Source organism: Elgaria multicarinata, chromosome 2 (genome assembly GCF_023053635.1).
Source record: "Elgaria multicarinata webbii isolate HBS135686 ecotype San Diego chromosome 2, rElgMul1.1.pri, whole genome shotgun sequence".
Lineage (NCBI taxonomy): Eukaryota > Metazoa > Chordata > Lepidosauria > Squamata > Anguidae > Elgaria > Elgaria multicarinata.
In genome coordinates this window covers 129,612,019-129,635,542 of record NC_086172.1, presented here as the reverse complement: position 1 = coordinate 129,635,542, position 23,524 = coordinate 129,612,019, and the positions used below count along the sequence as shown (strand labels likewise).

Here is a 23,524-nt window from a genome sequence, read left to right as displayed (position 1 = left end):
TCATTTCTTCGTGATGCAGGCTGAGATTTCCTCACACAGAGGGCATAATATTTATTTATTTATTTATTACATTTATATACCGCCCAATAGCCGAAGCTCTCTGGGCGGTTCACAAAACAACAATAAAACAACCCACAGGTTAAAAGCACAATTACAAAATACAGTATAAAAAGCACAACCAGGATAAAACCACGCAGCAAAATTGATATAAGCTTAAAATACAGAGTTAAAACAGTAAGATTTAAATTTAAGTTAAAATTAAGTGTTAAAATATTGAGAGAATAAAAAGGTCTTCAGCTGGCGCCGAAAGCAGTACAGTGTAGGCGCCAGGCAGACCTCTCTGAGTGACTACGGTCCACAGGTCCAAAATGTAGCACTCTGGCCGTGAATTCTATGGTCATAGTAACACGTTTCAGCTACCACTCTCATGTGAATTGTTGCTGGGTAACTGTAGTTGTATTCATCCATATGCTAGGTTACATATTACATTCTATAGGTAGTTGCATCCGACTGCTTAGGGCACTTTTTCTTTTCAAAACAGTTTTGACATTGTGAATAAACCTAGTGACATGGATACACATCAGAAAATGGATGCATTACCTCCCATTCTGAGGCTAGACACAACTATCTTGATTTTCCTTCCTTTCATTGCATTTTCTGGAGGGAGGGAGGGAGGGAGAAAAGGAAGGAACAAGGAAGGACCTCCATAAAGGGCTCCTCCAAATTTCCAATTTGTATTTAACAACAACAACAAAAGAAATATATGGTGCTTTAAAACACACATAGTTGCACAACTATTTCTAACTTCTCCAGGTAAAGAGGTCACTGCTAAGGACATATCATGTTCTTGCTTGCTTTTCACTGGCACATACTCTGATCATGTGCTAGAATGAACTGTATCTGTGGTAGATCATATGTGATATTTGTTTTATATAGGCAGACTCTCAAGTTGTACTTCTTGAGTAAGAAATAGGCATGCATGCCCCTCCCACGCTGGTGCATTCACTGTCAATCAGCATTATTGAAAAAGACATAAAGCTGGATGTTTATAGGGCTCCTTCACCCAGCTTGGAATCCTGGCCAATCAAGGTTTCCAATTGTGTGGTGGAACCATACATGTGTATATCTGAGCGCACACTGGGTTCCTTCCTCACTAATGCTGAAAGTCAGTGGGCGTGTAGGGTCCCATTCCTTACTAATGTGTGTGGTTGCTGGGGCATATATGTAGCCATGTCGCCTTGAGAGGGACCTAACCAGCTGCTTCCTCACATGTTCATTAAATGCATGAAAGGATCTATATGAAACCTCCTATAGGCATTTGAACCAGCATTTTGAAGGTCCACAAGGACTTTCTATGTCTACATTTTTAAACAAAAGAATTCACCAGTATCTTCAGAAAGAGCTGTCACAAGGAAGAGAAATTTACCGTGTTTTGCAGAGATCCACAAGGTTTTGATACAGCTGATGGAGCATCCGATGTTTAGCTTGAAGCACATCTGATTTGATTGATTTATCTTTTATGATCTCTTCTGCTCTTTCAGCCATAGGCCTGATCCTCTCCCCGATGGAAGAGATCTGGGAGGCAACTAATTTGTGCTTCTGCAATAAATCTACTGCTTCCAATAGCTGTTTACCACAATCCTGAGAACTCACTAGAATCTGAAAATGGAATGAAATAGAATGAATGTGAATCTTTTTCAGCCAATTGCTTGCACACAACTGGTTGATGACCACTTAACAAGTGGTAGCTAATCACAGTTTGCACAGTTAAACCAATTATCCTACCAAAACTTGGGAATTTTAAAAATCATAAATCCACACTTCATCAGAAGTCTGAGGAAGCAAAAGAGTGGTGACACACTCTACACTACTGTGAGGAGATGTCCAGTTTATAAAGTAGTAGTTACATGCCATGCGTACAATTGTAATTTACAACTTAAGGTCAGCTAGGAGGCCACATTTGGATCCAAAACCTTAGTTTTCATATGACAGTCAAAAATATAGTGATAAGCACAGTACTGATAGATAGATAGATGATATTATTATTATTATTATTATTATTATTATTATTATTATTATTATTATATTTATTTGTATCCCGCCTTTTGCCCAATGCTGGGCCTCAAGGCGGCCTTACAAAGTTTAAAATATACATGGTGGGGGGGAGGGAAACAAAACCATAAACAATTAAAAAATACACAACAAAATTATAAAACATTAACATAGATGGAGGGCTGGATTATTCTCCAAAGGCCTGCTTGAACAAAAAAGTTTTAGCCTGCTTCCGAAAGCCCATCAAGGAGGGAGCCAGCCTAGCTTCCCCGGGAAGAGAGTTCCAGAGCACCGGAGCAGCCACCGAGAAGGCCCTCTCCCATGTTCCCACCAAGCGCGCCTGTGAAGATGGTGGGACTAAAAGAAGGGCCTCTCCAGAAGATCTCAAAGCACGGGCAGGCTCATAAGGGAGAATACATTCTTTCAAATAACCTGGACCCGAACCATATAGAGCTTTATAGGTCATAACCAGCACTTTGAATTGTATCTGGAAACAGACTGGAAGCCAGTGGAGCTGTTTTAACAGGGGAGTTGTCTGCTCCCTGTAACCAGCCCCGGTCAACAATCTGGCTGCAGCTCTTTGAACCAGCTGGAGTTTCCGAACACTCTTCAAAGGCAGCCCCACGTAGAGCGCGTTACAGTAATCCAATCGGGATGTAACTAAGGCATGTGTCACCGTGGCCAGGTCCGACATCTCTAGGAACGGGCGCAGCTGGCGCACTAGCTTTAACTGTGCAAATGCACTCCTGGCCACCGCCGAAACCTGGGTATTCATATAGATAGATAGATAGATTACACACACATCTACTTTTCAGCCCTCCAAACACAACACTATCAATTCTTTCACCATAAGATACCAACTTCAGTCGTTAGTTGCTACTAAAATAAGGTGTCCATTAAGACACAATACCTGCAGCCCTTTAAGTTCCTCCATAATGGTATCAATGTCCCTTAAAAGGATGAGAACATCCCACATCTCTTCCAAAGAGTGTGTTTGTCTTTTGAGCTGGTTCAAAAGATCTTGCCATTGCTGTGCAATGTCCTTTTGCCTGAGTGTGAAGGGAACAAAAGAGAAAAATATGATGCGATGGAAGACTCTGGGCAGAACTACATGTTACAAGGAACACAGTGCAGTCACTGAAAATGTCCCTTTCAGTTCCCTTTTTTCCTCCCCCTACCCATAATGTTCGATTTCATCCATGTGCTGATGCCATTATTATGTACCTTTCCATACCCCACTTGTCCACGTCACTGGCTGCCACTGGCAAAAGTGTGGAAACTCACGGAGGAATGATGCAGGACAAGGGGTGCATTGAACTACGCAATATGGAAGGGGATGGGAGGAGTCAACCTGGATGCTTTCTGACATGCGGTTCTGCCTTCTAATGGCACACGAAAAGACTGACTACGCATCAATATTACACAACTCATTTGAAAATGCATAATCTATGGGAATTTTTAAAAACCTTCAATCAAGAAAAATGCCTAATGCTTTCCAATTAAAACTGCTCGAGGCTGACTCTGCTTAGGTGAGCTGAAGCAGAAAATGTGCCTCAAGGATTGTAGCTCAGTGTTAGAGCACATGCTTGCATTCAGGAGGTCCCAGGTTCGATCCCTGGTCTCTCCAGCTAGGGTTGGAAAAACTCCTGCCTGAAATCCTGGATTGCTGCTGCCAGGCAGTGTCGACAGTACTGGGCTAGATGGACTAATGGTCTGACTCACATTACGGCAGCTTTTGAAGTTCCTATGCAGTGGATGCTGGTGGCTCTGATGTCGGTGGGGTGGTGAATCTGCTCCAGGTTTCAGTCAAAATCAATCAAAATCCTAAAGGAGCTCCTTTAGAGTTCTGACTGAAACCCAGCGCAGATTCACCACCCCACCGACATCAGAGCCATCAGCCTCTACTGTTCCTAGGGCTAGGAACAATTATGTATTTTCATTGATGAAGAACGTCCTCAAAACATGTTTGGAACTGTATCAACTTGTCTTGTGCAGTTCTCCTTTTTGTTCTTGGGTTTTTCTACAGCCACAATTGATTCTCTTTATTTGTGAATTGTTCAAATAGATAACCCTTTATAAAATCCAGAAGACTTCTTTCTTGGCATTTTTATCTGATATTATCTATGTTCTGAGAGTTGTAGTCCAACACATCTGGAAGGCACCAGGTTGGGGAAAGATGCTCAATGTATGGGTTCGCACAGCACACTAACCCACACTCAGTGGTTCACTGTGGGCTCTTCTTAAACTGTGGGTTTTTTGTTGCACCATGGGTTAGAGTGCTGTCTGAACCCAGGACATTTTCTTCAGGGTAGCTTATTTTTCTCAAACAAGCCACTTTGAGAACCCATGGTTTGGTTTTGAGTTGTTGAGGGTGGTTAACAAGCCACACAGCATGGTTAGCAAGCCACCCTGCTGAAAATGTCCTGGGTTCAGACAACATGCTAACCCATAGTTCAACAAACAATCCATGGTTCAACAACAACATACTCAATGACTGAGTGTGGTTAGCATGTTATGTGAACAGCCTGTGTGTGTGTTCATCTAATTCTCCCAGGAGCCATTTTTGCTACTTCCTCTCCCCTCCCCCATCACCCCATTATACAACATCACTTTTGAACTCACTTTGCGGTAATCTGAACCTTGTCATGGTAGTTCTCATGCTTGATTTCTGATGCCATCTCAGCCAGTGCTTTGAAGCGCTGGTCTCGGGGTAGCATATCTGCTTCAATGGCCTCCAGCTTCCTTGTGGCTGCCTCAAGTTGCTCCAGACTATCTGGTCGCCAGTCATCCTGCTTTTTCATGATCTCCCTCATGTCCTCCAAGTAGGCCCCACGAATGGCTGCTTTCTTCAGAAATCTCTGGACCAGCTGCTCAACCCTCTCCAGCCTCAACAGCTCCTGCTGTATTGCTTCTCCTCGGTTGTGCTCTGCCTTCTCCAAAACAATCCATTCCCTTTCCAAATCTCTCAGCGACCTTCCTTCAGGGGGCAGATAAGCGCGCTGGTTGTTGGCTTGCTGTTTGGTTCGGATGTGAAAGAAATTGGCTTCAATTATTCCCTTCTCCCGGTACTTTGGAGGCTTCTCCACAGTGCGGAAGATCTTGAAGTCGCCCATGAGAAGTCGCATCCCCTCTAGGGAATTGGGAAAGAAGCGGTCATCCAGCTCCAACACTTTGAGCTTTATCCATTTCAAGAGCTCAGAGACCATTTGCTCGTACTGGGATTTCAAGTCGTCTGTCTCCTTCAGGAAGAACACAATCTGCACAAAGTTAAAAAGAAACGCACTTATACACACAACTAAAATGAAATAATTTTCTTGTTGATGAAACCAGGCTTTCACCCAAGATGTTTTAAGGCAAAGCTAGCCTGTTATGCAGTGGATCCATAATAGGATCTTACAGCATAATTTTTGTCTTTTAAGAGTAGCCCCCTCCCTGATTTGGAGTAGGGCAATGGGAGAAGTCATGCAGGGAAAATGCAGGCACAATATGGATGTCTGTATGTTATACCTTTTTGTCTAATAGCAAAGTGTCAGAGACACAAAGAAACGGATTATTCTAACCGGCACAGTAGCAATCTGAACTCAGGTTGACTATGTTTGGAGTGCAGTTGAGTTACCCAGAGAACCCAGAAGATATTGTAAGTGTTCATATCTATGTCTCTTCGGAAAGAGTACTAAGGGGCTGACTGCATAAATACTTTGGCTGGGGTCAAAGGACCATTTTACCCCACATCTTATTATACATTTGCATTACAACATTTCTCTTATATTAGCACTTGACATAATGATACTGGCTTGTTAAGTGGCTAGGTGCACCTGCTAAATGGTACTCTTCATCCAGCCTTTGTCATGGTAGAATCAATCCAAATTTATTTATGTGCATGATAAATAAGTCATCTCAATGCTCACCATCTTGCATTCAGTTGTGGACCCACTTATGATGCAAAAAGCTTGGTGAGTGGGACAGGCCATCATGTGCTAGCTGGAAATCTAGATACTTGTTGAAGCATCCAGAGATCAGTCTACCACAAAGAATGTTCAACTTGGGTATCTTTAAACCTAAAATCCCTCCTCTTCAAAATGTTTGCATGTCAATCTGCCTTTCATCTGGTAGTGTGAATTAAAAATATGTGAAAATACATAGTAACCAGTCATCTCAAATGGATGTATTTTTAAACAAGCAGTTTTTAAGACATTCAAGAGTATGAGTCTTGAATATTGTTATTGCGAAATCTCCCTCTCTGTTTACATGTGGTACGCGATGACCTCGGAGGAATAGGACGTTGCGCTCGCCATTTTGTTTGTTTTTTTCTTAAAGGGGATGAGCACGGGAGTGCTCGTAGGCAAATTGTAAGTTTTTTTTAAATTTAAAACAATTTTTCCTGCTCCACCCACCCACCCCGATGGGAGCAGAGCTCCTGCACGGTTCCCAGCCCCTCGCAAGTAACTGCGAGGAGCCGGAACAAACCGTGACGACCACCCACACGTTTCACGGTCTCGGGATCATCCCGAGACCATGGAAGAAGCAGGCTACAACTGTAGGGACATATCTCAGGGAAAGAGAGGGATCATCCCTCCCTGCTCTCAGGATCCTCTGTGCATCATGTGGACGCACCGGGATGATACTGGGGCAATCCCCGGGATATCGCCCCGTCTAGCTATTGCCAAAAAGTACAAGAGAAAAGCTAGATCTGCACTAGTGTATTTCATGGGTATTGAAGTGAAATACAATATATAATATAATTGTTGAGGCACATTATGCATTCCGTATATCACTTTTCTACTATTATTTCCCACTTTTATTCCGTATTATCCAAAATATTGCAACAGAGGCCATTCTGTGTGCTACGGGGTATAAATGCACAAGAGGGATGTAGTGTTACCATGATGGGATTGTATCAATATGACACAAGGTGTAGATCTGGACAAAGACTGCTGACATTTGGACCTGCGATGTGCAAAGTTCTCACTCCACATTTTGATAAAAGTAACAAAACTCTGATAACAATCTTCTGCCATTCAACTGATGAATCATTACTTGTTTTTTCTGAACACAGATTCACAAGTACATTCAACTTGAGCAGTGGGTCAATGTCTTACTTAAGCCTAAAGGTCAATAATCCACAACTTTACTAAAGACCCTTGGACTTCTTCATTCCAATTTAAACTTGCAGTGGGATCAGAGCTGTTCGTTCATTACCGCAAACCCCATAGAAGTGTCCTCAGAGTAAAACATTTGGTGAAATTGTGACGTTTCTCCTGTTCTCGCTCCACCCCCAGTTGCTTGCTATTTTTGGTTTCCACTTCTTAATCTTAGCTTCAAAAGAGCTAGAAGTGATATATCCGAAAGGCTTCATAAAACATGGAATAACACACAATGCAGCAGAGCAACACTTGGTGTCCATTCAATTAGGCTAAATGGTGTCTCATCCCCCAGCTGGCCCATGGAGCAGGCAGACAGATCATTTAATAAGGAAGGTGCTGCAATGAACACAAGACCTGGGAGCCGCATGTGCTAATCTGCTTGTATCTGTTTCAGGCGGCACAAGAGGCAAAGCCAGCAGGGCCCGGGGCAGGAAAAGAAGCACCAACCTTGAGTGCAGGAAAAGCCGCCCCTGGCATCAGGGCTCCCTTCTGAATGTTCTGCCATCGCACCCAGTTCTCACTGAAGGATCCCAGTAAGTGCATGGTGATGGGGGAAGGGAGGCGGGCCTTGGGGCCTGGATTCCCTCTGCATTCCTGGCCACCCACTGGTCTTAGCGCTCAGCTCACTTGACACAAGGGAGGCTTCCCTGTTGCAATCCTATTAGGGAACTCAGAACTGCCTATTGAGGGTGACTGAGGTCATGACGGGATTACCATGTCTCCCTTTGTTTGTTTATGTCTTCTAAGGAAGGAAGGGCGAGAGGGAGGGAGGGAGGAAGGAAGTCATAGGGAAAAGGAGGAGGGAACTACAGGGAAGAAGACTGGAAAAGATTCAGAGTGAGAAGGAATACGTTTAAAAAGTGCAGAAAACCTGAAAGAGGAATGCAAAGAAACGAGGATAGGGCATTTAGACTTTGCATCCTACTGGACGTAGGGTTAGGGTAGAAAATGGTTTGGTTTGCATTAAATGCATAATTTGCAACTCCCGAACCAATGCACAAACGAACACAGTTATCCATTGGGATTCACACATCTCTGAATGTTGCAGCACAGTTCTCCAGTCAAAAAAATCTATGCAAAAAATAAATGTGCATGTTGGGGGAAAGTGTGTGCACAAATGTGCACATTGGTGAAAATGAAGTACAAAAAGGCAATACATTATGGGAAATCACTTGCCAAAAAAAAAAAAAAAACATTGGGTAGAACTTTGTACAAAATTGCATGCATTCGGTTGAATTGTGTGCAAAATTGCATATATCAGGAGAAATTCACAAACTGATGGAGAAACGGGATGAAATTAAAAACTGGAAAAATTAGAGACCGGGGGGCAGGATCTACACTACTGCTTTAAAGTGGTTTATAATGGTATTGACAACTATTGGGGCCCAGGACACACTCCATATACAGTTTTCAAAGTGTTTTATCCTGCTTGGTGTAGATCTGGCCTAAGAGAAAATGAAATGGACAGATGTGCCATTGCTGTATTTAGTATCCTTACAATTACCCTAAGTGGCCACCTAAAAACCATTATATTATTGATTTTTAACAGCATCATCTTATGCATCAGTGCTGAAGCATTGCATGAGGGCTGGGAGAAGATCCAGAGATGCCTGCTTTGCTGCTTGGTGCTACTCTGCTCTTGCCCCATGATGTTCTTTCCTTGTAGAGAAATCTAGGCTACTGACTGTGTTTTACTTCTGCAGGCCTATTGACCCAAGTGAGAAAGGTTTCCCAACATGCATAACCCTGTGCTTCGCCCTGCTGCAACCAAGGGTTTAGATCGCTTCTGCTCCTCTCAACTGAATGCCACTATATCTATCTGTGAAGGCCTCCTGAGGTGGGAGGCCTTCAATATCTAAGCTAGTCATGACCTCCTTAGCATTGGGAAGAGAATGCAGAGTTCTTTCTACTTCCTGGGCTTTGCCTATCAGGCTTGCTGCTTGGTCCCTAAAAATTAACAACAAATTCTGACAAGGTGCCCTGAATGGAGGAAAACCAGAGTCTAATGTATGCCTTATGCAAAATAAATAAAACTGTGAGCGTGTTTTCAGTTAAGCTCAGCCTTAATACGCATTTGTATTTGACACACATGGTGCTCTGCTTGAGGCAGTATGTAAAGGGGAATGTTGACTTTTCTTTCATCCTATGAAAAGCTATAGATCTGATCCACAGATCCCATACATTAGAATGGATTCCACATCTTATTCAATCCCTAGGGAGAATGTGTTTAAGTAACACTGGAGACAGGGAATACTGATTTCTGAACCAGCAGTGCACTGACTTTAGCAAGCCTTTTCTGGACAGTCTGACCCTGCTTCAGCCTGGAGAAGTAATGGTAGTAGAATGACACGTAGGTCATGATCGATCTCTCATCTGGACATGACACTGCCACATCCTCTGCATCCAGTAGTTTTATGATTCCCAGCTGCTTCTCTGCTACTATGAAGGCATTATTTAGGTTATAGATGGGCTGGTCACGCCTTAGGGAGCTGTACTCGATGAGATCAGGCCTAGAGAGACAAACAACAGGAAAAACACAGGAAGAAGAAAGTTATGTTTAGAAAACGCAATGAAGAGGACATCAAGCCTTTCACATGCTAAAGTAGGCTGGTAGGCATTTAAAGAGCATTTTGGCACACCCAACATTCACGGTTATTTAAGTAATTTTTACACTATCATATTTTTGGTGCCAGGTAAAGACCACCCTTTACTCCCAGGCATTTAATGGTATATTATGTCTGTTACTTCAGAACAGGTCTATTAGAAAAATATTGTTTATTTGTTTTTAGCTGTTTGCACTGTTTTAATTTTCCTATGTTAAAGGTTTTAGGCTATTTGTATTGCGTTGAATTTCTATCAATTGTTGTAAAACGCTCAGAGAGTTTCCGCTACAGGGCTGTATTGAAATGAAAATAATAATAATAATAATAATAATCTGCTTCTTCAGCTGAAAATGCTCCCAGATCAATAAAAACAAGACAGGCCCTGCTTGCAAGTTATAACTGAAAAGTCACAGCACACAAGGAAAAAAGGGATGAGGAGGGAAAAGAAAAACAAGCAAACTCAGGAACCAATTTTTAACATTACATAGTAGTTCGTATAATGATTGGCTGGAATGGTAACAGTTCAGGGAAAGGATGAGCCAAATGGAGCTGGTTTCTCAGTGGATGAAATGGGCCTGCTTCCCATTATTCCCTCTTCTACAGGCCTGATGGAATAGCTGGAATGCCTAGGTATAAGCGGCAATGAGGAGGGATTTGTATAGAGCAGCTCTGACTTCTTCGTCCCAGAGCGGAGGTTCATACCTAGGGGTATGTTAATCAAGTTCCTCTATATTGTTATAGTCTCTATAGAAATGGAGATACCTACATGTGCAAGAGAGTCATATGCTTATCGGAGCTGTAGACATGTTTGTCAATCAGCGTTGCCCCTGGACATTCAGTTTCAACTGGAAGTCCAGTAAATAGTCCTAGGGACAATAACGGGGCATGTTGTGATTGGGTGAGCCTACAGACTTATTTATTATTTTATTTTATTTATTACATTTCTATACCGCCCAATAGCCGGAGATCTCTGGGTGGTCCCTAGGCAATGAAGGCTGGTGGTTCCAATGTCAGTGGGGCGGTGAATCTGCTCCAGGTTTTAGTCGGAACTCTAAAGGAGCTAACCAACCTTGGATAACTCATTTAGAGTTTTGACTAGTTCTGATTGAAACCCGGAGCAGATTCATTACCCCACTGCCATTGGAGCCACCAACCTCCACTGACCCTAGGAATTGTATGTCTGTGAGTGACAACAAAAAATCAGATAAAACAGGGCTCAAAGCAGTTTATCCTAACAGGTTTCAGATAGATGTGTTCTTCATTACGGAATATTAGGAATAGATAGACATTAATTAACATTAGTTGTGTTGGTCTTTCTTCTGTGAGCAGGTTAGGAGTTTCCAATGGAGAATTCTCATTACTGCCATAGAAATACAATTCCCAGAGTTCCTGCTGGGGAGAAGCCAAAGCAGATACTGTGTGTGTGCTTAAAATGTGTGTGTAGTATATATAATTTGTAGTGATTGCTTGCACAACTCGATCAACAGTTTCAGATCATATTTAATACGTTCCCTCATTATGCATATTAACTTTGAAGGATACTCTTCAGGAACTTTGAAGGATACCCTGAAAGAACCACAAGCACCACTAGTGAATACTGATAGAACTAATGCCCTCTAGTGGTTTGATGTAGAACAATGCATAACATTTTCTTCAGCTGGACCTGACATGATGTAGCAACTGGTAGCAATTAGGGGTGTGCTCCGCTCCGTTTCGGATCCCCGAATCCGAAACAGAGCAGGCCGATCCGGACCTCCTAAACCCAGTTCCGGAGCAGGTCAGGGGAAGTCCGGATCGACCCAAAGCAGTTCGGAATGGTCCGGATCGATTTGGACCTTTTTGAAGCTTCAGAGGCAGGTAAGTCGGGAGGGGGGCTTACCTGGCTCCGCCGCCACTGTGGTCTGTGTGGCGACTGTGGCAGAGCCAGGTAAGGGAGAGTGGGGCTTACCTGGCTCCACCATTGGGGGGGTGTGTGTGTCCGGATTGACCCGAACCGGTTCGGGCCCGATCCGAAAGGTCCGGATTGGGATACAAAGCGGTTCGGGGGGCGTGCACAGCCCTAATAGCAATTTCCTCCTGACTGCACATTTCTAAAAGATTTTCCTCCTGGGATTTAGGACCTTTCTTTCTAGGAGAGTTGCTTGCTTGCTCTTTTCTGCACTTTCTCCAGCTCTACAATATTGTTATACAAGAACACTTCGAAAAATCTGAGCTCGTCCTGGAAGGTCTCCTATTTCTCCTTTACCTGTGAGCATGAATGAGTGCATTGAAGGCTAGCCCATCACTCCAGCTTCTGGAGAAGTCTTTCACATTGACATTGGAGTAGCTAGAAGTCTTACACTGACACCACATCAGCAGGGCCTCGTTAGCAGACAGGGCATCCGCTCTGGATCCAAACTCCTCCTAGAAATAAAACAAGGATAGAAAACCCAATGGACAATAATGTCTATAACTGAAAAAAATCTACTATTAACTTAGTTTTAACCATTAAAAAAACCTCGTAAAAACCCAAATGTTAAAAACGGACATTGTTAATTTAGTAGCCACAGAAATAAGTGATGGTGAAGAAATAATAATAATAATAATAATAATAATAATAATAATAATAATATATGGGCAGTAGTAGTATTGGACTATTGTAGTAAGCATTGTGGAGACTGATTTGATATAAATAATAATAATGGTAAATTTCAGTTTCTCTTCAACCAGAGCAAGCTAATGGCTTCATTGATGGCATTTCTGGATTGACTAATGTGGAAAACAGGACGCTGGACTTAATGGACCTTTGATCTCATCTAGCAAGACTTAGCCTTGGGCAGCCTTTCGTGCTGCCCATTTTCTTCCCCAGTCTTCCTTCCCTTCTCATATTCTTTGCTTGGGCATTCTCCTGTTATTTTTTTATTTATTGCATTTACATCCCACCTTTTTTCCTCCAAGGAACCCAAGGCGGTGTACATAATCCTCCTACTCTGCTCCATTTTATACTCACAACAACCACCCTGTGAGGTAGGTTGGGGCTGAGAGTCTGTGACTGGCCCAAAGTCACCCAGTGAGCTTCCATGGCCGAGTGGGGACTAGAACCCAGATCTCCTGACTCCCAGTCCAACACTTTAGCCACTACACCACACTGTTCCCCTTGTTTGGATGATTTCCATCTCTTCTGTTTTAGTCATTTATTACAGATATCCTGATCCCATGAATTGGAAAACAACCAGTAGAACACTTACCTTGACTTTTAGACACCAGGTTAAGGCAGCCATCTTCCAGACAGGTTTAGGATGTTGCAATAACCTCTTTTTCCTTTCCTTTCCCCCCTGTTATGATTAATGTTTGCTGCTACTTATTTTTTATTGTTTGCTTTAAAGCTTGTTTTATATTTTATATTGTTTTAAATATGTTTTCTTACTTTGGAATGCTTTCAGTTAAAAGTGGGTTATAAATATTTTCAGCAATAAATAAAAATAAATACTTATTTCCCTTGCTCTGCTTCTTTCTAAGGTCCCCTATTATCAACCCTAATTCCGTAGGACCTGCTGTATTCCTTTTCTTAAGCATCTGAATAGCTCAACCAATGGTAGCCAGGATCAGAGAAACTCAGCCAATGGAAACCAGAGAAGGCCCTGCCTGTTTGTGCCATTATAGCCACATCCATCCAATCACTGCTTCAGTGCACCATCACCAACCACAATGCATGCCAATGTAGATATCAGACAAATATAACCAGCTCCAAATAGAGTCATACTGGTTGCTTATAGCTACGTATCCAGATTTGGAATCTTCTCACAAGCTTCCTCTAGATGAAATTTAAATAGGAAAGAAGAGAGAGAGAGAGAGAGAGAGAGAGAGAGAGAGATCCTTGTCTCCTCAGGGTAATTTAATCTTAGTTAGCCCATGACATGGCTATTTTGCTTTTGCTCTCTGTGACATCTGCTTACTCATGGTAGTAGCTGCACTGTAGACAGAAACGTATCTCATTAAATTTATAATAGAAATGAGCTTGTTCAAAAACAATTTCATCTCAGAGTAAGCTTGGGCGAAGATTTAAAATCTGGAAATGTAGCCACATGTAAACTGTTTGATTTGAGACCAGTTTGAGAACCAGTTTCTTTTCTTTCCTATTTAAATATGTAACATGCTAAACAGCTATATAATACATTTTGAACCCTTTGATTAGAATAGGCTTTCAATGTAATTGAAAACCTAACCTGGTATTTTGAAATATAGAGAGTCAATTAAATTTCAGATTGCTAGGAAATGATTAGGCTGAGAACAAAGATGTTTTGGTCTAATAGGTGAAGTTAGCTGATCGTAGTCGGAAGGCAAAAGGACGAAAGCTTTTAAAGTACAATTTTACCTTGTCAAGAATGATAGATGAGATTTGAAATCTGAGGATAATTATCCATATTAACCCCAGGATGAGGATTTGATCCCCATCTACGATGTTCTCAGGGCCAATTAACTTCACCTGTACCTGCTGAATGCACAAGGGGATATATTTCAGAGATTATTCTCAAGACAGTTTATTTATAGAAACCACTGAGGTGACAAAAATTGAATCAGTCTGCACAGTTCAAGAATAGCTGAGCAGAGCCGTTCTGGTACAGTTGAGCCAACATATCTTCCCCAGCTTTGCCATTTTTTCATATGTTATGAAATTGGGGGAGGGGGTAGATTTCAGCAATTGGGAAGACACAAAAAGGGTGACATTTGTGGTGAAGATCCTGCAGTATTGGCAGGTGTCATCTCATCCCACGGCTCAGATTGCACCTCATTCTGCTTGACCTCATGATGATGTTATCATGAAGCCTATCAATGTGTCTTGCCCTTACTCTAGGGACTGCTGAGGGGGGCAGGGGAAGTGCCACTGCTGCCACTACCAGGGTCATAAATCACTTGGCAGCAGCAGTGGAAAAGATAGGCCAGGGGTGCTTTCACAAAAACTTTCACCCCTCCAGTCAGCCCCCCACCTTTTCACTGGAACTGTTATTAAAATAATTGTCATCACAGGCCTAGTGGATTCTGGGTGTGAACCAAGCCTGCTTGATTATACCTTCTGTGTACAATTGCCAATGGGGTTTGCTTGAGAAGTGGGGAGCTGTCAGAGGACAGTGAGGTAAACTTTGTCCATTTGCTTTTTTCAAGATGCCCTACCGAATTTTTGGAGGAAAAATAAATAAACAACCCAATAGCTTTTGAGGTGAGACAAAAGGGGCTGTAACATCTGTAACAGGGGCTAAGGTGCTGCAAACCTGTAATTATATAGAGACCAACGTTTACTCCAATTCCGACTGGCTTCCAACTGAGTTCTGCAATTGTCCACAGACTTATGTAAGTAATGACTTGGGCCAGTGACTGTAAAGTTGTTTATCATTGTTTATTTATTTTGTTTGCAATATGTATATACCACTCCATATCTAAAATAGATTCTGGAGCAGTGAACATAGGAATAAAACAGTAAAAAGATAAAAAAATTAAAATGTCAAATTAAAATTGTTCAGTTCAAAACAGAATACCAATAAAAATGGTGGCTGGTCAGCTGAGGAATGCTTCCTGGAAAAGAGTTGTTTTCAGGAGGCACTGGAAGCAGCCCAGTGTTGGTGCCTGGGCAGGGAGCTCCAAAGAGAAGGGGCCACCACACTAAAGGCCCGTCTCCTGGGGGACTTCTGATATAGCTTCTAATAGGTTTTCCCCTCCACCCTATAATATCCTGGAACTTGATGCATTTTTATCATGCCCCAAAAGTTATCACCTTAGATTTGAGGAACTGGATGGCTTTGCTGTTGTTCTCCAGAAAATGAACCCTCATCTTGCCCTTGTTCGGCTTGGGCAATTTTTCGCCAGACAGCAGCTCTAACAGCTGTAGGAGATATATGCCATCTTTCAGTTCAGTGTAGAGATCTTGAATTCTAACATCCATCTGCAAAATCAAGCATTCAAAAATAATGCCAAAATGTCATAGCAATTGACATTAAACAGATAGCTAGTGGCAAACAGGTGCTGCACTTGCCATTTAGCACACACACACACACAGAGAGAGAGAGAGAGAGAGAGAGAGAGAGAACTGCCCTTTCCCCTGAGGCTGTTTGGTCCATAGCTTTCAATATTATTAATGGGAATACATATTATATCAACTTATGTGGAACTAGATAGGAGAGTTGGGGTAGCAGACAGTAAGAATAATTGAGTGACACAGAAGGAAGGTTGGAGTGATCAGTTACTAGGAAGTGCCTTAGCATAACAGTACAGAGACAGAGCAGGGGAGATAAAGAGGGTGAGACTTTAGAAGCAGGCTTTTGTTAAATAAAGAATTTTATTTTACGTAACTCCTGCCTGGTTTGGAAGTGGTTGCAAACACCATTTGAAACATGGTGGCAGCTGCTTAGGATCAGAACTCAGTTGAAGCCGTGCAGAAGAAAAAACAAGTGCAAGAGAAATTTATATCATCTAGCAAGGCCTATTCCTCCCCATCCCATTGGATTTCACTGCAGTTAATCTAGCCCAGACATGGAAGCAGTTGGACGAATAGCGGAACAGAAATTAAGAGAGGCTCATTTCTACAACAAGTGAGTTAAGGGCCTACCAGCCCATGTATAAGTAAATATGTTTGGATTCAGCCAACAGTGTAACAATAAGGAGTGGAGGAGAGGTGGGGCCCAAAGTTGAAAGGTGACCCCAGAGGGCCAAGTATTGAGAAGGAATCAAAGGTGCTTGTGGACCAGCTGCTGAACTGTAGCAGATTCAGACCCAGCAGATCAGGATGAAGGAGGCAACTCCAGGAGGCAGAAGATGCCACTCCAGTATCCACTCTCCCTGAAACTGGAGAGACCTCAGATTCTCCTGCCCAAGTGAATAAGAAACTGACCAGCTCATATTCGTCTCAGCCCTTTTAGATGCCACAAATACCAAGGGTGTACCTCCTGAATTATATGATGCAGCCTGCTTGGGGCAGCAAAATGCCCTGTTAATCTCTGATGTCTGGAACTTTTTCTGGGTTGAATTTAAAGCATTATCTGCCAAGTCGAACACATTATATTGGTTTAAAACTGGTGTAGGATAGCAACCTTTCACTTTCGGTAAAGCATCAAGGAGGAAGGCTGATCCACATATACATCTTGATGAGTCAGAACTGAATGGTGAACGGCCTCAATTGAAATACAGGGTTTGAAGTGCTGTGACAATTCTATATATAATGCAGTGTTTCATCTGTGACATGAAGTTACATGGAAAATGAAAGTTACATGGAAATGAATTAATGTGCAAAGGGCACAGGTGCAGCACTACTACTTTGGCCAGGCCCGTGCTTGTTTTGCAGCCATACCGAATGTGACAACTTTAGATGTATTAGAAGTTCGAAATGCTATATCATTTATGTTGCAGTTCAAAATTAATGAGATTGTTGGCCCAAGCAAGGAAGTGCTTAAACTGATCACATCTAAAGGAGGTTATGAGAAAGTACCTACATGGTGTTTGTAGAAAGTGTTGTTGATCCAGTTGGTGAATGTTTTCTGCTGCATGGTCATACGCTGCTCTTGCAGTCTCTTGAATTGTACTTGTACATATTCTTCCTCCATGATAAACTCCATGTTAACCTAAAAAAAACAGGAATATTACAATGATCCCTTTAAAATTCATCATGCACCACCCATCCGCACTTATAGACAATTCTCCTGTGTTTTGTATTTGTTCTTGCAATCAAGGACAGTCCATCAGACAGAGAACTAGCTGTCAAATCTGGCAGCCCATATTCTTTCTCTTCCTCTCTAGACAGAGCAAATTTCAAATATTTGTTGATGTGTTTCTTGATAATAGGCAGTGGAAGCTGGTGGCTCTGAACCCAACCCTCAAAATGGGTTCAGCACCTTGGATAGCTCCAACAACAACAACAACAACAACAACAACAATTTTCTTACTCACCTCTCCCTCTGGATTGAGGCGGGGTACAACACAAATATGAAACACCATGAAATACGTATAACTGATTAAAAACATATAAAACTAATACATTATTAAAAGGCATCTTAAAATTCAACTGGGTAGGCCTGCCAGAAGAGATCAGTCTTTATGGTTCAGACTGATTTTATCTGAAACCCAGAGTGGATTTGCAGCCCCACTGCTAATAGGAGGAGGATTAATAATGTCCAACTTTGACAAACTATTGTTCACAACAGTTTAAAAGATATAGTTTGTTTGTTAGTTCGTTTAATATCCCGCCTTTCTACCAAGGAATGACACTCAAAGTGACTAACAATAAAAACTGTTTTAAAACATAGCATAAAATAAATAAACTAAAAACACAATTAAAATACAAGGTTAATCTAGGTACTAGATGGAATGTTAACAGAATAACCAGCAGAAGCATAATAATCATTAAAAAGCTAAACACAAATAGCTAGTTTTTAACGTTTCATTAACATTAAAATAAATTATAGTAAGAGGGAAAAAATCCTTCCTGGTTTTATGGAATGACTATTAAAAACAAGCAAACTCTGTTTCATTAAAGGATTCCATTTTAGATTTGTGATGCTAACGAAGTGATGGTGCTTGAAGAACTTTAAGGACAGATTTGGTCTTCTAGGAGATGTGGTAGAAAAGTCAAAATTAGAACTGATCCTGATTTGTTTAAAGTAATCTTAGTCATTCCATCATCATTGGCAAAATCCTGACAATGTATACATCTAGCATGTATTTTACCTTTCACACATTACATGGGATCTCAACAGGAATTCAAAGTTCATCTAACCCAACACCTGTACTGAAGAATTCACTCTTTCAGAAAACTTCCAAAGGAGGAAACTTTAGTTCATCCCTCAAGGAAACTGCTGAAGTGGAGCTTTCTCCCAGGGTTCAGAGTTGCCCTGCATATTTTGTGAGATCTTGCACTTGTATTTCTGAAGATGATCCAGTCTCTTAAGGTGCAGTCATCCTCTGCATGTTTAGACAGAAAAAAAACCTGTACAGCTCCCAGCTTTCCTTAACTAGCATGGCTGGAAATGCTGGGGCTGTTGGTCTTTTTTCTATCTAAAGCTGCATATGATTGTGCCCTAAACTTCCTTTCATTTGCTTAATCTCGATCCCCAGCATAATGGCTGTCTTGTTTTAGTTAACTAAAATGGTTAACTTAAAGAAAATCATGCTCCCCAGCTATCATTTGTTCACTTAGGTTTCATTACTGAAACAAGCCCATTTCCTTGAACATTTGTTGCTACACAATAGGACTCTGTTCTTTAGCAGAGATTTCCATTTCTCACTTATTTTTTTTACCTTTAGCAATACTGGCAATAGTCACAGCACCCTCGTTTGACCCATGTACAGAAAGCAAAAGACGCCTGTGTAAAGCATAAACTTACCCAGTCTTGTAAAGATGTTGCTTTTCAATTCAGAAGGCAACCATTCAATGGAAAAGACACACTTTTTTCATCCAGAACTGCCGGCCTATCCTTCCATTCAATGTGACCTTTGGATGCTATGACAGCAAGAAAGTATTTATCATCTATATGAAAACTCTACACCTGACCAGGAAGGGGTAAAAATCATTCGAAAATTGGGGGTAAAGGTTCTTGCTTATGCTAAATGACATATTTACATCAGTTCAAATGCTGATATAATGTATCATAATGCAATGGAGGCTGGTGACTCCTATGTCTGTGGGACAGTGAATCTGCTCTGGGTTTCAGTCAGAACATTAAAGGAACTATCTGAAGTCCTGAGTCCTACCTCCCAAATGGGCTCAGCATCTTGGATAGTTCCGTTAGAGTTCTGGCTGAAACAGAGAGTGGAGTCACTGCCCCACCGACATAGGAGTCACCAGCCTCCGCTGTCATAAAGGGAACTTGAATTCCTGTGCTGGCAGGTGCCATGATAAAGAAGACGTTAACTCCCACATTTAGCTGGCGTCCAGCCACCACAAGATTTATAATACAAGGATGTAATTTGCAAAGTCATTTAAATGGGATGATTTAATATAAAAATAAATGTCAAGTGTAGGAATTAGAAAGGCAAACTTTAACAAACTAATTTGTACTATTGGGCCATTTGCTATGAGTGAACTGCCAAAGCCTGATTAATCTGTGGCTCCTTAGGTTGATATAAAATGAGACGTAAGTAAGACAGACACAACCAGGTTCCATAGGCCAGGATTGGTAAACACTAGAGCCCTGGAGCGCTTGTTGTCTGTCCCGGCACAGTCCTTCCTTTCCTGAAATCTTTATTTCAGTGCTGATGTTGATGGCAACTGCAGTCAGAAGAGGGCAAAACAGGCAAGTGACTTGCTTATTATTCTGCCCATCAATGTGATTTCGCATGGTGATCTTGAGCCTTGATTTGAATTTAGCTTGTATTTTTCATTTAGTGGAGCTTGGTTGTTGTTTTTGGCATGCGTTGCTGAGGCTTTTTTCATATGACCTGGGGCTTATGATGTACTGGAGCAGCGTGAGAAGCGGCACGTCTCCCGTATCACTGAGGAGAACCAAACAAGTTCTACTATTCCTTCTGGTTCACAAAAATTAGCATTAGGGTACCTGGTTTGCCCTGGGGGCAGAGTACAGCAGAACCTCAACCCATGATAAACAAGCTACCTGAATAATCCTGATAAACCCTAATTTACATTCTTGTTCAAGGTACTTGTATACTTGAAGAAATGGCTGTCTTCCAGTTTATGGGAGTGATGTTCTCATCTGTGGTGCTCTTTGTACCCTGAGCTATAGGAGGAAATTTGTTTATAGTTCCATAATAAAAAGAATTGTGACTCACCACTTTAGGCAAAATCATTTGCATTTGGCACATTTATTCCGTGAAATATCAGTTGGTTGATATACATTGCAAATTTACATTGTAAATCAGAGAATTATTATTGAATTATCAGAGAATTATTTGCTACTGTTTCCATGATACTTATGATTTAATTGTTTCCCAACTGAATTAGTATGTGAAACAAATGTCTTGGTGGCTCTTGTCTTCTCTTACAATAAAGACATTATCTTTTTTCTGCCTCCACAAAGACAGAGAGGATGACAGCATTTGCAGACACAACTAATAAGAGACATTACTTTACTGTATCTTCTCATTTCTAGTATGTAACCACAAGCCCTGAGTAATGATACTGGGAAAGAGCGAATCTTCCTTCTTTTACTGTTTTGCAAGCTCAGTTCCAAATTCTGAGGAACCCTGGGGGTTTCTTGGAAGCTTAAATGGGGCTCCTCAGTGAAAAGTAATGGTGAACAAACTACCATAGAAGGCAGCTTGCTCACCACCCCTCTTCCTCTGCAACCTACAAGCACAGAGATAGTTTCAGTTCACACAAAACAGACGAGGCTCCACAGGTCTGAATTTGCACCTCAGCACATATCCCAGAATCCTGTGCAATAGCGAAATGACAGCTCCCTATATATGTGCTGATGGTGATGTGGTCTGCACCCTTTCAAGATTCTAGCAGGAAATGCCAGTTTTCAATGTTCTTCCACGTTAAAAAAGAAAGGAAAGGAAAGGAAATAACTTTCTGCAAGTCTATTATTATTATTATTATTATTATTATTATTATTATTATTATTATTATATTTTAACACACACACACACACTCCTGTCCAGGGCCGGCATTAGGGGTGGTCCCCTGGGTGGTCGCCAGGAGCACTGAGACGCTAAGCAGAGCTGAAGGGGGAGGACCAGGCGGAGCTGAGGGGAATGCCAACATCACACTTGCACCAGGCCACATAAACCTTCTGGGTGCTATATAAATAAATAATAATAATAATAATAAAATAAAAGGTGACTATGGAGGAGGGGAAACCAAAGGCACTCCTTGCCCAAGGTGCTATTTATCCTAATGCCAGTCCTGCTCATGTCTCAGTGTTGTCCTGGGTGAAATAGGTTTTGCTGATATCAGTAGTACACCAAGACCTGTGAAGGGAGAGGGAAAGTGGTGCATATGTGTGTGAGAACACTACAGGCAATGATGCATCCAGACCACATTCATGTCTCTATTGTCTATCTTCTGCTTATAACTTCAATTACCATCACTCCCTGTCCTGCTCAGGATCCCTTTTCTGGCTGGGGAGCAAAGTACCTCCCAAGTACCTCAGAGTTAAAGCAAAATTTTTGAGCAGAATTAGTGTGGGCCTATTTCTAAAATCTAAATCCTGAAAAATGTAAAGGCAATAATATCTATATTAGGGGTGTACACAGACCCCCCCGCTCCGCATCTCTTCCAGATTTGCGGATCGGGCCGCTCCGCTCCACCCCCGCTCCGCCTATGTCCGCTCCGCTCCGCTGCAGAGCTCTGGATCTGGATCGGAGCTCCGTTTTCCCCCCATAGGCTTGCATTGAAAGCTAAAAAAGTATTCAACTTTTTTTCTGTTAAAGTTAGAAACCTCAGGTTTGGCACCATGACACCTCATGGACACGCACGCCAAGTTTCAAGCCAATCCCATCATCCCCTGATTTTTGGGGAATTTTTGAAAATCGGGCACCCCATTCACACCCCTTTCGATAGCTCCGTCAACTTGCATGTTAGAAACCTCAAACTCAGCACCATGATAGCTTATCCAGGGATACACATGCACGCCAAGACTCAAGGCAATCCCATCATCCCCTGATTTTTGGCGGGGCTCTAACCTCTAACGCACCACCCATAACCCCAATTCACACCCCTTTCAATAGCTCCGTCAATTTTCAAGTTAGAAACCTCAAAATCACTACCATGATAGCTTATCTATGTGTCCACATGGACGCCAAGTTTCAAGCCAATCCCATCATCCCCTGATTTTTGGGGAAATTTTGAAAATCGGGCACCCCATTCACACCCCTTTCAATAGCTCCGTCAATTTGCACGTTAGAAACCTCAAACTCGGTACCATGATAGCTTATCCAGGGATACACATGCACGCCAAGACTCAAGGCAATCCCATTATCCCCTGATTTTTGGCGGGGCTCTAACCTTTTAACTCACCCCAAATCAAGTCCCATTTTACAACTACGTCAATTTGCATGTCAGAAACCTCACCTTCGGTCCCATGACAGCTTACCCATGTGTCCACATGGACGCCAAGTTTCAAGCCAATCCCACCATCCCCGGATTTTTGGGGAATTTATGAAAGTTGGACACCCCAGTATCTGCAGACAGCTCAATGGGCCCATTTCAAAGGAAATCCCAACATGCCATGGATTGGGGAGTAGAGATAAACCTAAATATGAATCTTCTTCCACACTTGAAAAAATGATTTGGAACTTGAGCACAGGAAGGACTTCTCCCGAGTCAAAGCAAGACACACAAAAACCATCCCTGCGAGGTGGGCAGGGGAGGAGGGAGGGAAGGCAGGCAGGCAGCAGACATTTCTGGGGGCACAAGGAAGTGAGCCAAGGATAGTTTCAAAGCCAGTAATGCAAATAAAATGGAATAAATAAATAAATAAACAAAGGAGGGGTGGAATTAAAAGCAGCAGTGTTGCTGATGGCCCTCCAAGGCCAGGAGAGTGCACAGGGCACGTCCATGCCCGAGGGGAGCTCATCCCCTTGCACCACATCTATTCAGTTGTTCCCCAAAGTTAGGGTGGGTAGCAGTGCTGTGTTTTTTCTATCTCTTATTATTGGCTTAGTATATGATTTCAGGTTGTGTTTGTGCATTTGGTGGGGCTACTGTTTTAAAAAACACTGGGAAAAGTCCGTTCAGACTAAGAAAGAGAAGTTCCCAGAATCCCAAGTTACCCATTTTGCCTATCCCCTCCTCCAACTTTG

General features: G+C 42.1%; 1 protein-coding gene across 1 annotated transcript in view; it reads right to left on the bottom strand.

Moving 5' to 3' along the window:
• SPTBN5 (spectrin beta, non-erythrocytic 5) overlaps window positions 1-17,382 on the bottom strand; it is a 113,121-nt gene extending 95,739 nt beyond the window's left edge. Inside the window, exons 1-8 of the mRNA XM_063118453.1 lie at window positions 17,260-17,382; window positions 15,549-15,716; window positions 14,154-14,270; window positions 12,045-12,202; window positions 9,478-9,706; window positions 4,675-5,309; window positions 2,963-3,101; window positions 1,427-1,659 (exon numbers count right to left, since the gene is read on the bottom strand). Coding sequence (XP_062974523.1) covers window positions 1,427-1,659; window positions 2,963-3,101; window positions 4,675-5,309; window positions 9,478-9,706; window positions 12,045-12,202; window positions 14,154-14,270; window positions 15,549-15,716; window positions 17,260-17,382 — 1,802 coding nt within the window. The remainder of the gene's footprint in view (window positions 1-1,426; window positions 1,660-2,962; window positions 3,102-4,674; window positions 5,310-9,477; window positions 9,707-12,044; window positions 12,203-14,153; window positions 14,271-15,548; window positions 15,717-17,259) is intronic.
• Window positions 17,383-23,524: the final 6,142 nt, after the last annotated feature.